At 49.0% G+C, this 14,876-nt stretch overlaps 1 protein-coding gene across 5 annotated transcripts; it reads right to left on the reverse strand.

Annotated features, from left to right (window-relative positions):
* Positions 1 to 1,047: 1,047 nt before the first annotated feature.
* On the reverse strand, positions 1,048 to 7,976 carry AMHR2 (anti-Mullerian hormone receptor type 2). 5 transcript variants are annotated; one of them, XM_077869864.1, is made up of 11 exons: positions 6,847 to 7,517; positions 6,365 to 6,423; positions 5,938 to 6,129; positions 5,598 to 5,675; positions 5,276 to 5,412; positions 4,937 to 5,167; positions 3,283 to 3,397; positions 2,968 to 3,140; positions 2,619 to 2,766; positions 2,313 to 2,449; positions 1,048 to 1,425 (listed from the first exon to the last, which is right to left on the reverse strand). In XM_077869864.1, the coding sequence occupies exons 1-11, from the start codon at positions 7,203 to 7,205 to the stop codon at positions 1,216 to 1,218; spliced, it is 1,839 nt and encodes a 612-aa protein (XP_077725990.1). In that variant the 5' UTR covers positions 7,206 to 7,517; the 3' UTR covers positions 1,048 to 1,215. The 5 variants fall into 5 exon arrangements, with proteins under 5 accessions (XP_077725990.1, XP_077725991.1, XP_077725994.1 ...); XM_077869865.1 differs by having other exon boundaries at positions 6,365 to 6,547; positions 6,847 to 6,985; XM_077869868.1 differs by lacking the exon at positions 6,365 to 6,423 and having other exon boundaries at positions 6,847 to 6,986.
* Between the last annotated feature and the right edge of the window lie 6,900 nt (positions 7,977 to 14,876).

Genomic DNA, 14,876 nt, shown 5'->3' on the forward strand with positions numbered 1-14,876 from the left:
ATACTTTATACATGACAAAACAGATTCCTAGGGTAGGTAACTTGCTCAAAGACACAGGGCTCAGTGCTCACTGACCAGGAATCAATCCTGTTGTAGTGAAGTCAAAGCCTTCCCATTGTTCTCCTGGAGTTAGACCAGAAGGCCTCATCCCCCTGATTTAGCAAATGAGAAACCTGAGGGCCCAGAGAGAGAATGTAACTTGCCCAATACCACTCAGTTAGAAACTAAACTGGGTGGGTTGGGGTGGGGTGCCTTGCTAGCTCAACCGGAGGAGCATAGGACTGGGTGGGGTGGGGTCCTCAATCTTGAGGTCAGGAGGTAAAGCCCCACTTTGGGTATAGCGATTACTAAAAAAAATAAAAATAAAAAATAAAAACACTTAAAAAAGAAAAAAGAAAGAAAGAAAGAAAAGAAACTGAACTAGAGCTATAAACCAGGGAGCCAGTGTGAAATGTCCCTGAGGGGCACCCAGTATGAAAGGCGCCTGGGGTGGGAAAGAAAAGCCAGTAGAGAAGGCACAAAAAGAAATGAAGGAAGAACTCAGTAGGGTTCACAAGGCCTTGCCTACGATTTTCCACAGAACGTCTCCGCTCTCTCCTTCACACACCCGACACTTCTGCTACCCAGGCTCCTTGCTGCTTTGTACTGCCCCTCAAGACCCTGTGCCTCCTGCCCCCACCATGCCTGGAAAACTGCTGGTTGAAAACCCAAGCTTCCTGTGTTCTGTGAGGCCTTCCCACTCAAGCCTCAGACAGGACACTCCCCCAGTACCCCAGGCAGTGCCCCCAATCAGGTGAGCTGTGAGTCTCCGAGCACCTGCCAAGCAGTGATGTCATCTTCCCCCAGTGCCCGCCATGCGATCCCACCAAATGAAGGCCTGTGTTAGAGAAGGAGAAAAAGAGAGACCGGAGGAGCCCCGGATCACATGAAGCGGGGAAGGCCCAAGGACGTGGAAATCAAGCTGACTTTATCTCTCACCCACCCCTTCTCCCTGGTTGGGACTGCAGTGTACAGGATGCGCGCAGAAGGATCCAAGCATTCAGCAGGTAGGACAGGCAGTGGTGAGGCGGAGCACCGAGCATCCGACCACCAGATTTATGTTTGCACGAACATAGATTATACATAACTGCGCGTTTACAGGTGAGAGATGGTACAGGAGGATTCCTGGAACAAGGGCCTAGCTGAACGCTGAAGTAGCAGACATCCAGCTGAGGCCTACAAGGGGGAATGGCAGTGGGGAAGAGCTGAGAGACAGTCTTCTGGGCAGAGGGGTGGGCAGCCATGGGCGAAGCTCTCTGGGAAGGGCTGGGCCTCTTGAGGACGGGCCAGGGCGGCCAGGCGCTGCTGTACACACTCAGCTGTCAGCCGTGCTTCGGGGTCTGCATCCCAACAGTCCTCTAGCAGCTCTCTCAGGCTGCCAGGGTCCTGGGAAGAATGACCGGGAAGCAGGCTTAATCCTGGAAGTGGCCCCCTGAGTAGCCCCAGAGTTAAGAGGTGTCCACCACTACCCTGTTTTCAACACTCCTCTTCTGATCCTCTCTGGAGCCCCCCTCCCTTCCCGCTCCCCCAAATCCAGCTCTCTGCATCTTGCTCCCTATGAGACAGGTTCTTTGGGTGTCTTCCAGAGGGTCAACCTTTTCCTCTGAGGAGCTGATTCAGATTAATGACTTAACACACTGATGGGAAATTACTCTCCTTCCTTTCAGGCAACCAGGGTCTTAGCTAAACAATACTTAACCCAATAGACACTTGTTGCAGTGGAAATTTCAGGCCAGGTAGCAGGGAAAGGGGCTTCCTGTTAGGAAACTAATTATACAGATCCTGAAATTTCACTGTTTGGCCACTTTTTTTAACCCTTAAAACCTAGGACTGGCTTTTATTGGATCATGGCAGAAACACAGATGTGTGAGACAGGGTGAGGAATTACTGGATTAAATGGTGGGTTCCAGTGTGCCAGGAGAGGACCATCATGGGAACAGAGCTCAGGGCAGAAACAAGGCCAAGGAAGGCTTCCTGGAGGAGGAGACTGAGAAATAGGGCTAACCGACAGTGGAGAGAAGAGAGACAGACCAGGCAAGTCTGAGCAGGAGGAAGGTGTCGGTCTCTGTCTCAGGAATGGGGTGTAGGACTTGTGGTGGAAGAGGATGAGTTGAGGTACAGAGCAAGTTTGTCCAGCTCCAGCTGAACATGAGATGGGGAGTGGTGGCAGATGAGAGGAGATAGGAGCATTTGGGCTGGTCCCAGTAGACAAGTCCTCGAAGCCCATGTCCATACTCTCCAGGCCCCCAGCCCACTGGCAGGTGGCCTCTTACTGTGGTGAAGGAGTGCCAGGTGGATGGGATACAGGGGCGCCTTCTCTCCTCTACGGCCAAGGTCCACAGCTCACAGGTGGTGGGGGTGCTACCCAGTTCTGCCTCATAGGCCAGTTGGAAAGGTGGTGGTCTGCTGTCTGGGGAAAGGTGCACAGGGCTAGGTCAACTAGTCCTGGGGAGCCTCCTTGTGAAAAGTCCAAGAGGGAGAAGGGCAGGGCTTCCCGCAGCAGGAGGTAGGTGGACATAGAAGGAGTGGTGAGGTATGGGGCTTGGGGAGAGAGGGACTGCTGTCACACCCATCCTTACCAGGCCTCAAATCTGGGCAGCGGCTCAGGATCTCCCATAGGAGCAGAGCCAGAGAGTAAACATCGGCTTGTCGGAGGGCCGTGCCCCAGTCCTGTAGGTCCAGAGTCTTGTCCAAGAGCTCCGGCGCCATGTACCTCTGGGTGCCAGCCTGGAGAGAAAGGTGTGGAGGCCAAGAATCACCTTCCTGGCAAGCCTCACCACAACACTGGTCCATGCGACGTCCCCCCAACTAGACTCAGCAATGTCCCAAACTCCGTAGGTACTGCCGCACTGTTGCCACAGCAAAGGACACATCTTCATCAGCAACACCGCCATGATCCCAGGCCTCACCCTCATCCAGGGTACTCACCTCCATGATGGCAGCTGGGCCTCGGGGTTGAGTAGGGGCCCAGGTGGGAGGCTGGGTGAGGCCAGGGAGCACCAAGGCAAGGCCAAGGTCTCCAATGGCACACGACCCATCCTCCCGAACAAGCACATTCTGACTGCTCAGATCGCGGTGGGCAATACCTGGTTTGTATTGGCCTGTGGGAGAAGCCAAGGTTGAAGGGGCGTGGGTCTTCTTCCTTTCTCTTTTGACCCAATTCTTTCCCTTCAAGCTAAGGGAGAACCAGACACAGCAGCGTAGCTCTTGATGCCCATAGCTTCCTACTTCCAGTTCACCCACCATCCTGCCAGCGCTCCTCATGGAGAAATGCCAGGCCCTGCGCCAGGGACAGTGCCATCCGCATGGAACTTCCCCAGTCACTGGTGTGCTGGGTCAAGTACTGGCACAGGGAGCCCTGGGGAGCAGCAGAGAGAAGAAGAGGACACATAACCTGGAGGTGGCTGATCCACCCCAAGGTGCAGAGATCAATCTAGAGACCTTGCTCTCATCTCCCAACAGACCTACACACTGATCCATCCAGGCTGAGACAAGAGGCAGGGGAGGAGTGAGAACATGCATCTGTCAGACTGATGGGAAAAACAGTAGCCCTAACTCAAGTGTCTGAGCGCTTACTATGTGCCAGGCCTCCTGTAATCCTAATCCTCACAACAACCCTAGGAGAGAATGTACTCCTGACATGCCTCATTTATAGACCAGGTGCTTGGAAGAAAGCTAAATAAACTTGCAAGTCACTTGGTGAGAAAAAAGTAGAGCTTCAACCCAAGTGGTCTGACTCTAGGATCACTCACTAGTAACTACGTCATCCTGACTTGGGACTTGAGGCAATAACAGAAGCAAGAGAGGCAAAGTGAGCTAAGTGGTGGTACCCCTCGTGAGCCACCTGGCCTGAGGCGTCAGGCCTGTAGGGAAGAGCCGGCCCATGGGAGAGCCACCAGGTAGGAGAGTGAAAGAAGGGGAGCAAGTGGAAATTGGGAGGGGAAGGAGCATTAGATTAGTGTCTCTCACTCAACAAACATTACTGGGTGCCTTCAGTGTGCCGGGGAAGTTGAACAAACAAACCAACCCAAGAAAGCAGAGATTTTTGAGCTGGGCATTGAGACACATAGTCAAAGAGGGGACTTCTCAGAATTCAAGATTTCAGAGAGAGAAGATGACGGGGCTAATAAAGTCCCCAAGTCCTTAGCAGGCCCACAAGGCCAGGTGTGGTCTGGTCCCTGCCCACCTTGTCCTCTTCATCCTTCCTGTTCATGACCCTCCCCTTGAGTCACATCTTATTCTTATCTCACAGTACCTCCTCTCTTAGCACTTTATGCCCTTGACATCTGATGCTTATTTTTGTGTTTACCTGATTCACTCTGTCTCCCGCACTACTCTACACAATCGACAGAGGCAAGGGCTAGGCTGTTTGTCTTAGCACAGGAGGTGTGGTACATGGTTCTTGAATGACTGTGTCAGTGAGTTTGGAGGGCCAAGCCTGGACGTATTTCTTTAACAATGATTTTCCTTAAGGTTGGGAATATGAGTAGTTTTTGTTTTTAAGATTCTATTTATTTATTCATGAGAAACACAAAGAGAGAGAGATAGAGACACAGGCAGAGGGAGAAGCAGGTTCCCTGCAGGGAGCCTGATGTGGGACTCTATCCCAGGACCCCAGGATCATGCCTCTGAGCCAGAGCCAGATGCTCAGCCAATGAGCCCCCCAGACGTCCCAGGAACATGAGTAGTTTTGATTTCTCCTTCTCTATCTCTATTTCATAAATTAAAAATATTAGCAAATATTGCTTGTCTAATGAACCAAGAAGACAAAATCATTTTGAACGTCTAGAGAAGAGGAAATCTGAAGCAGATGAATAAGCACGAGCGGGGCCCCGCGGCCATCCAGCACCCACATACACACACAGGCAAATGCATACAGACGTCCCTTGGTCCTCACCTTCGGGTGCAGTTCCAGTACCAGCAGGGGCCCACAGGGCGGGGAGCCAGGGCCCCCTCTGCTGGCGGTGATAAAGCGGACAATGTGGTCGTGCTGCAGGCCTGGCAGTTCGTACACCGCTCTCTCCGCTTGGAACTGGGCCACAGCCCTCAGGGAGAAGGCCTTGATGGCCACCAGTCTGCCTCGCAGCTGCCCAGCCCACACGGCCGTGTGGCCTCCTTCCCAGATTACCTGGCGGAAACACAGTGCTGGGTGCCAGCCTCAGCTAGTCGCGGGGCCAGGTTTCCTCCCCAGCACACCCTGGGAGGGATTGGAGGACCCGGCCCCCTCCCCAGGCACCTGGGAGAAACACAGCTCAGACAGCTCGGGGAGCTCAGCACTCCAGTCCCCGCCTGAGTCTGGCTCCGGCTCCTGCTCCGGCTCTGGCCCCGGCTCTGGCCCACCTTGAACGCTGCAGGCCTTCCGCTGTCGCAGGGCTGGGGCAGAAGGGAGCTCTTGGGTCAGGGTGCACAGGCGGGGAGACTGGGAAAGGGGCTTTGTGGAGGCAGTGGGCTCAGGCTCTAGAGATCTCAGAACCACGGGGTCAGGGGAAGCTGGAGAGGAGTCAGAGCTTTGGGGCAGTGACTTGGGGTCACGAGGGAGGCATGAAGTAGATCAGTACCCAAGATGATGCTGCCGAGCAGCAGCAGCAGCAGGACGAGCAGCCCCAGCAGCACCAGCGCCATCCAGATGGACTCGCCTGGACGTTAAGCCAAGAATGCAGCTTGGATGAGCCTTGCCCCAAATCCACTCTGTTCCTCTCCCCTTCCTCAGAGAACTTGCTTCTGGACCCACCCCCACCTTGGTCACAAGCCCCTTATCTCCCAGTCACTAGGGCAACCAACTTCTCAAGGCCAGGAGGAGGAAAACTTGGGATGGGGGTAGGGTGAGAACCAGCCTTGGTTCTACCTCTCATCCTAACCTGGGCCCCAGCCTCCAGCCCCAGCCCCCTGCATGGCTACCTGGGATAGCTTGGGGACCCTGGGAGCCAGGGGTCCCAGGGTTCCCTGGAGGAGGCAGATGGCTGTAATTGGCATTGCAGAAGTCAGTGCCACAGGAGCAGGTGAAGAGAGTGGACCCGGGGCTGGGGTGGGCTCGGGGGCTCAGGTCACAGTGGGGGGACTCACAGTCTGGCTCATCACTGTCTCGGCATCCTGATAGGGTGGGATTAGAAGAGAGAAAGGGAGAGAAAGGGCGAGCAAGCATAACTGGGTCTAGGAACAGAGAGGATAACCCCCTTCTCTATCAGAGGCATCCCCTCCATCTCACACGGCTTTTCTTTCCCTCCACACATTCCATTTCTCCTCCTCTCCCACTGCTGTCACCCCCACCCCAGGATGTACCTGTTTCCCACCCTAGCTATCACCTGCTGTATACTTTGCCATTCACCTTGCATCTCCACCTGTGCCTGGTCTTGGGTCAGGTTCCAGATCCCAAAACAGCAGCGGCTGTAGAGGCAGCGGATAACCCTGGGGGGCCCTGGTCCTGCATCTAGCAGCTTCCCCAGTGTCTTTGTGCTTCCCCGTACTCCAGGGGCCTCAAAGAACACACAGGTCCGCCTGCTTGGGGGTGCTGTGGCCCAGGGTGGGGAGAGGGGAGGGTTCAAGATAGGAATGAATGCAGGGGCAAAAGCAGCAGCCCAAGGGAGAGACAAAACAGGTTTCATATCCCAGGGCCAGCATGGCAAAGCTGTGAGCAAACAGGATCAGCAGAGGTGTGGAACCTGACCTCACCCTGGGGACACATGCTCTACCTTTTGCCCTCATTCACCCACCCCACTCATTCTTCCAAAGGGGTGGCTGCTGCTTCAAGTCCCCCTTTCCCTCAGTGGGTGAGCTGGAAAGGCCCTGCCCCTCCCTGTAGACACTTACCTTGCACAGCTGTGGGAAGTAGTACCCAAAGGCCCAGAGTCCCCAGCATCATGCTGGAGGAGGCAAGCAGCATGAAGAGGGGAGCATGAACCAGCACTGCTGCCCTGGGCCAGAGCTTCCCTCAGATATAGGGCGCTGTGGGTCTTCTGATCCCTCCGTCCCCAACTCCGCCCCCCTCCCTCTTCCCAAGTCTCTGTGGGGGAGACGGCTGCTGTGGGGGAGAGGATGGGTGTGGGGAAAAGCAAGGAGAGGGAGGAGCAGAGAACCAATCTCATATCCTCTTCTCTGCAGCCGGCTGCCTCCTCTTTTCTCTGCAAAGTGGGAGGAAGGGGTCTTGGAGGCCCAGCTGAGAACCCCATGACATGGAACCTCAGGCCTCTGCACTTTGCTGACCCTGGAGGAAAGTGCTGGATACTGTCAGCCCTTCCCAGGCCAGAAACCAGAATGAGGTCAACTAAGCCATTCAGCTATGCCCAAGATCCCTTCTTTTCAGGGCTCGGATCTGCAGCTCTCTGGGCAGACAGGCTTCACAGACGATACTAAAGTTGACTTCAGTTTCCAAACTCCAGAATCAGAAAAGAGTTATAAAAAAGTCACATTGAAAATGGGCTAATGGGAAATTTTATGTTACCAAAATTTTAAAAATCATATTGAGCCATACACTGAAAAAAAAAAAATCACTATTACTGAGAAGGTTAAAAAAAAAAAAAAAAAAAAAAAACTTTTATTGAGCCCCTATGTGCTAGGGCCGAGCTAGGGTTATGCATTTTACAATCGTCTCATCTCATGCTCCCGTTGAGGTATTTATTATTGTTTTCACTGCACAGGTAAGAAAGCTGAGTTTAGGTAACTTGCCCAAGGTCACCGTGCTAGGAAACAGCAGATTTGAACCTAGTTAAGTCTGATTCCAAAGCCCAGGCCCTGTTCTTTATCTTATTCCATGGTGCCTGAACACAAATTTAAAAATTCAGCATTAAAAAGTATTTCCGTTTGATACAGTATTTGAATATTTGGATCTAGATTGTTGAGAAAATATGCACCATTACCTGTGAGCAGGCCACTAACTGGAAAAGGAGGGTACAGTTCAAACTACCACCACCAGAGGTCAGCAGACATAGGAGAAAGGGCGCTTGGAGGGGCAAAAGGGCCTCCTCTATTTTTTTTTTTTAAAGTAACATTTATTTTTTTAAAATTTATTTATGATAGTCACACAGAGAGAGAGAGAGAGAGAGAGAGAGAGAGAGAGGCAGAGACATAGGCAGAGGGAGAAGCAGGCTTCATGCACCGGGAGCCTGATGTGGGATTTGATCCCGGGTCTCCAGGATCGTGCCCTGGGCCAAAGGCAGGCGCCAAACCGCTGCGCCACCCAGGGATCCCAAAAGAGTCTCCTCTAAAGACTAGCATCTATCGTCCACCTCCTATATTTATTAAGCTTCAGGGACTGTATAGGGTGAAGGAAGAGCCCAGGGTGTGCTGCATGGAAGAAGCCTATAGCTTGTGCTGCAGCAGGAGACAGGAGTCCAACTGCACCACACTCTTCCCCAGAGTAAGGCATTACATTAATAGGTAATCATTTCCCAACCTGCAAGCTGTTGGCTCCCATGAGACTCAGAGTCAGAGGGGACTGGTTCCCTGTTTTCCTAGCCTTCTGTCCCCCGATGGTTGCCTAGAAAACTTTCCTGGGAATGGTCTGGCTTAGACCAGGACTGAGGGTGTAAGTATGAACTCTCTAATTCTGGAGCCTTTTCTCCTGGGGGGCCTGCAGGAGGGACGGAGAGAGTAAAAGCTCCAGTGTTGTAAAGGAGCAGCCAGAGAAATGACTAGAGCCAGAGGCAGATGAGCAGTTGCCCATCCTTCCCTGGGACCTTCGGAGAGTCTGCAGGCCTCTGCCAGTGAGATAGATGGAATGTTGCACTTAGTTACAGCTATTTTCCTTCACCAGCTTCCAGATCAGATAAGTCTGGCGGCAGGGTGGGGGGTGGGGGTGGGGGTTTGGAGGGCAGGTGGGGAGTTGAAGGTCAAATAGCTTCTTCTGTCTGGAGTGTCTCAGGAGACTACCTCCTCCAGAGGGAAGCGAGGTGAAGATGAGGCAGGGAGGCAGTCTCCTTACCCAAAGCCTTGGATGACCACCAAGGTTTCTGGTTTCTGAATGGATGACCACCAAGGTTTTTTTGGTTTCTGTCCTTTCAAAGACAGAAACATCCTAGCCAGGTTTATGAGGTGAGGTGGTGATACAAGGGGTAATAGCCTGAATGTTGGGGGATTAAGAAGGTCCTGAGAAAGGACCCCAGCATAGAAATAGTCTCCCTGATTCCACATACACAAAGATCCTTCTTCACCAGGATCCTGATTCAAGTGTGCAGTGGCCCAGTAAGTTACCTTTGACCCTCCTGTCTACAGGGCTAAAGTGAGTTGTTTATTCATTCAACTCAGAAAATATTAAGTCTCAACCTTTTTTCCCTTCCTTTCTTTTTATTGAAGTAATCTTCACACCCAACATGGGGCTTGAACTCACGACTCTGAGATCAAGGGTCGCATGCTCTTCCGACTGAACCAGCCAGGCACCCTAAGGTCTCAGTCTTAAAAAAAGGAATTTCTGGGTGTGTGGGCGGCTCAATGGTTGACTGTCTGCCTTTGGTTCAGGTCCTGATTCTGGGGTTCCTGGATCGAGTCCCTCATCGGGCTACTCACGGGAGTCTGCCTCTCCCTCTGCTTGTTTCTGCCTCTCATGAATAAAATCTTAAAAAAAAAAAAAAGGAATTTCACTAGGTGCTGGGCCTACAAATAGATGTGTGCTTCCTGCCCTCCAGAATCTCATAGTCTAGAAAGGCAGGAAAATATGTCAACAAGCAACCAGAAAATTACAGGTCAGACTAGGGGTATGAGCAAGGAGCTATATAAGCAGAAAGATCAAATAAGTTAATTCTGTCTAGGGCATAGAAAAGTACCTAGAGGGTTTCAAAGAGAAAAGGACAAATTGTCTCAAAGGTAAACACTGAAAATATGTAAAAGGAGGGTAATGATTACAGGCAAAGGGAGCATCAAGAATAAAGGCACAGAGGTATGAACACAAAGTGTGTGTTGGGAGCAGGGGGAGTGAGCAGGAGAAAGAGGTATGAGATATGAAGCAGAAAATCACCCTAGAGATAGACTAGACCAGACTGGAAAGGTTTTCAAGTCTGTATCAAGAAGACTAGACTTTTCCTGAAAGCAAAAGATTTTAGGGAGGAGTTTGGAAGATGGATGACTGAGGCTTGGGGAAACTAGAAGCAAGGAGTTCCATTATGAGACCGAGCAGTAGCCACGGTGAGTACCAGGACAGTGGAAATAAAAAGGGAAAAAGTTGAGTGATGTTGTATTGGTAATACTGACAGGATTGGTAATCAAGTAAACGTTGGTACTTGAAAATGAGAATTAAAAGATGATTGAGGTTTTGAGTATAAATGATCAAGGGGTAGTGATACTGTCAAGTTAGATGGGAAATACAAAGGATTATTTCCCCTTCTTACATGTTGATTTTGAGTTATCTGTGGGACATCCAGATGAAAATGTCCCATAAGCAATCTGCCAGGTTGAGAGAAAAGGTAGGACTTAAGATTTGGGATAGCTAAAGAATGGATGCAACTTGCTTAAGGGGGTGAAGTAGAAAAAAAAAAAGGGGAGGGTGAAGTAGAAAGTAGAGCAAGGAAAGGACTTAAGACAGGGGCACCAACATTTAAGGGACAAAGGAAAAAGTGGCTATGAAGGAGACAAAAAAAAAAAATCAGGAGTATCAGTCTCATACTCCAAGGGAACAAAGTTGTTATTACTGTTTGAAGATTTTATTTATTTGAGAGAGAGAAAGAGCATAAGCAAAGGGGAGGGGCAGAGGGAGAAGGAGAAGCAGACACCCCGCTGAGCAGGACTGATCCCAGGACCTGGGATCACGACCTGAGTGAGTTGAACAGACGCTGAACCAACTGGGAACGGGAACAGGAACGGAGCTCTAAGATGCACACGGTTGCAGGTCTAAAAGGCAAATGACTCAAAGACCATCAGACCTGGCAACCAGACCGCTGATGTCCAGGAGAAACGGTTTCATAAATGATAGGTGCTGAACAAAGTGGCCTGAGGCTAAAAAGCCTCCTCTTCACTAAAAGAAGAGAAAAATTAAGTGTAAACTACTTTACCAACTTTGGAAATGAAAAGAACTAGATCTGAAGCTTGAAGTGGAAGCAAAGGGATGGGGAAAGAGATTTTTAACATGCTTATAGGATGACAGAAGGGAACCCAAGAGAAACTGAAGATGAAAGGGGGAAAACACCACCAGAACAAGATAAATGAGGTTAAGAGCACAGGTGGTAGGGCTGGCCTCGCAAAGGCAAACTTTCTCTCCCAAGCAAAGATAAAGAGCTACACTAGTATCGGTGAGTATATGGCTATTTGTAAGGAGAGGAGAGGGGAGTTTGAAGAAATTCATTCTTACGTTCTCTCCATGAAATAAGAAGTAAAGCATCTGCTTAAAAAATGGGGTCAGGATTGGGAAATCTGCAATTAATGGTATCTCTCTCACTCCCCAGACTATGAAGTACTTGGTGGCAGGACCTGTTTTATTTTTTATCCTCAACCTAGCTCAGTACCAAGGAAATAACGGCCCAAAGAGGTTTACTGAATGAACAGGTGGTACAACCATTAAAGGCCCTTTTAGGGCTAGAAAACAAAACAATTCCCCCCAAAAACCCAACCCCCAAACCAAAACATATCCCCCCCCAATAAAAAATGTTAAAATGTTATGTTGCTAATGGCTACATAAGGAAATCCAATGGTGAGTTTACCCATGGCTGAGTGATTGAAAAGCAGATAAAGGAGTCGAATGTTTAGCAAAATAACAGAATGCTGGTAGCCACAGTATAAACAAGCGACTAAGGATTCTTGGATAGGTGGGAAGGCAAGCGAAGTCATAGGCTGATGGGAAACTGGAGACTGTCAGAATAATTTCAATTTCAGTTTCAGATGGGGCCATAATCTTGACTTGATCATGTTAGACACAGGCTGGTATTAAATGAATGCAAAGTATGTTGGGGCTAGACCTTAGTTTCTAAATACCATTCTTCAATAAAAAGAACTAAGGCTCCTTGGAGAAATGGCTGATTCTAGGGCTGGGACCGGGAAAATACAAGATAAGCCTGAAGCATCTTGTATGTCGCAAAGTTCTTTAAAAGGTGCTCAAAAAAGTAAAAGGATGTAGACGTATCAAAGAGACACAGGAGTCTAGCTGAAGAGCTCCCAATACAGCTGAGACAATCTGAGCGATGAAAATAATGTAGTACTAGATTATAACCTAAGGATAAAATAAATATACATGAGGTACGTACTAATATAAATTAAAGGAGGGAGAAAAGAGTTTCCTCACAGAATTCCCAATATTCTTTTTTGTTTTTGTTTTTTTAATTCCCAATATTCTCTGTAGGTACTATTTTCACTAGAAAGGGAAACTTGATTCCTACCAACTCCATTAGGGGTGGGCTAGATTTATTGACTTGTTTCCCAAGAATAGGGAAAGAAACACAGTGGAGAAAAACACTACCTTAACCAGGTGATGAAGGTTATTAGCACAGGAAACGTTATGTGGTTTTCATATACCTGAGAGGATGTAATGAGAAAGGCATTTCACACCATTTCACCTGTGTAGTATTTTTTCCCAAAAACCTGGAAGCTCAGTCTAATAATGAGAAAAACATCAGACAAATTCAGATTGGGGGATATTCTACAAGACACTTGGCCAAGACTCCCAGACTGTCAAGATCACAAGAACTTGAAAGACTAAGAAATTGTCACAGATCAGATAAAGTCTGGGGAGACCCACCAATGAAATGCAATGTAGCAGCCCAGAATGCATCCTGGAATGGAAGGAGGACATCAATGGGAAAACTGGTGAAATCCATAAAGCCTGGGGTTTAGCTGATGCAATGTACCAGTGTCAGTTTCTGAGATGTGACAACACGCAATAGTACATTAACAATGGAAAAATTTGAGTAAGGAGTGTATGGGATTCTCTTTGCACTATATTTGCAGCTCTCCTTTAAAGTATTCCAAAATAAAAAGCTTATAAAAAAAAAAAAAAAAAAAAAAAAGGTTGGGACTGCCCCATTCCTCTCGGTCCTCCACATTTCTACGTAGGCATGGCACACTGATCTGGTCATGAAATTGTTTGCCTGGGACTTAAGTGTAGGGGTAACTGCACTGATTAACATGTATGGAAGCACAACAGTGTACCTGGAAACCTTTGTTGGGTACAGTGTATGAAGTTATAACCACATTCTCCCCATTCCCACCCTGTCAACACACCAGAGACATGGCTTTTTTATTAAAAAAACTTTTTTTTAATTGGTTTACAAAGGAGCTACAGACTACATTGAAACTAATCTTTGTACAAAAAGGCCAAAAAAAAAAAAAAAAAAAAAAAAAGCCCCAAAACACCCAGAGACAAAAGGGTAGGGGGAGAGACAAGAAGGAAGATACAAAAGAGCAGGAAGAAACCGAAAGACAAGAGATTAGCATCATACATACACAAGATCAGGTGAGGGGGAAAGAGCAAGAAAGATGAGAGAGCATTTAAAAGTATTTCCCCACACAGCCCTGGTGATAATCGGATTGGAATCAACAACAAACACAGCATGAGAATATTAAGAGGTTTAAAAAGGCAACAGTGGTATGGAGACTGGTTATCGCCAGTGTTGAGAAAGAGAAATAAACTTGTTTTAGGCACCAGAGACTGGAGCACTGCCCCTCCCTCCCAGAGGATGACAGACTGGGTAAGAGGAAGCAGGCCCTGGGGCAGCTGCCATTGGTGTGTGTGAAAAGGGTCTCCTCAGGTCAATCTCAGCATATTTCCCCCATCTTCCCCCAAAGTCTTTGTGCCTAGACTCCAGGTGAGGGCTATAGGATGCCACTGGGAGAAAAAAGGTGAAGACCTGCCCTTGTCCACACTGTTCAAGAGCAGTTGCTGGGAAAGTGGAGGGCTGGGTAGACAAAGCCCATTCCCCTGTGGAGAAGGCACAGTGTAATTCCTGAAGGTGAGATGGAGGAAAACACACACCCCAGGAGAGGTATCAATGGAGTCCTCACCACCTGCAGTTTAACCCCATTTGTTACACTTTTTTTTTTTTTTTTTTTTTTTTTGATACTGAAGGGAGTTGAGGAATAGAACACCACACCTCTTCTCACTTAAAAGGGACAAGGAAGGCTGGGACTGTTTGACAATAAGGAAAGAGGAAAAGGGGACAATGTACTCATTTCTCTCGAATGTGGTAGAGGAAATCTTTCTGGGTTTGGGGAAGTCAAACTGGAAAGATCTAGGGGAGGAATGAAGCTAGGGAATCCCCACCCCCCCTTTTTTTTTCCTTTCCTAGCCTTCACTCTAAGGCAAGTGAGCCAAACTGGGAAGAGGGAGTAGGAATTTAAGCTTAAGGCTGCTTAATATCCTCCTGGGGGCTGGTGTTTAGGGAAGGCAGACAAAGAAAAGAAACAGGTCAACCTCAAAGCTGGTCTGCTCATCCTCCTAGAAGAGGTCTGTACCCCAGGAGGAGAGCCAAGAGAGGCACCAGAGAGAACACAGGCTCCAAAACAAAAGTAATAACCTGCCCATGTTTTATCAGCAGTTTCAAAAGCAATGCTTTCCGGGATTGGAGGAGTGCCATATCCTCCTCCCTTTCCCCAAAACTACTGCTGCCACCTTTCATCCTTGCATATAAGTTACTGGCTCTCTTCTAAGGGAGATGAAACTCTGAGATTTCACATTTCTCTTCCCCACCCCAAGAGGCTACCCAGCTTTGAATAGGGGGAAGGAGAGCTATGCTAAGGGTCCCTCACTTGAGGCAGCTAGACTATCCACATTTCCTTGGTACCGGGATCTCCAAAAATTGTTTGCTTTGATCCCAAGGTCCAAAAGGCATCAGGGTACTTAAAATTGAATGAAAACTCTAAGCGAGTAGCACCAGGGCTCCCCCAAAGCATAACAGGGGCCTGATTAATACCCCCAGAAGAACCCC

This window comes from Canis aureus, chromosome 25 (assembly GCF_053574225.1).
Source record: "Canis aureus isolate CA01 chromosome 25, VMU_Caureus_v.1.0, whole genome shotgun sequence".
Lineage (NCBI taxonomy): Eukaryota > Metazoa > Chordata > Mammalia > Carnivora > Canidae > Canis > Canis aureus.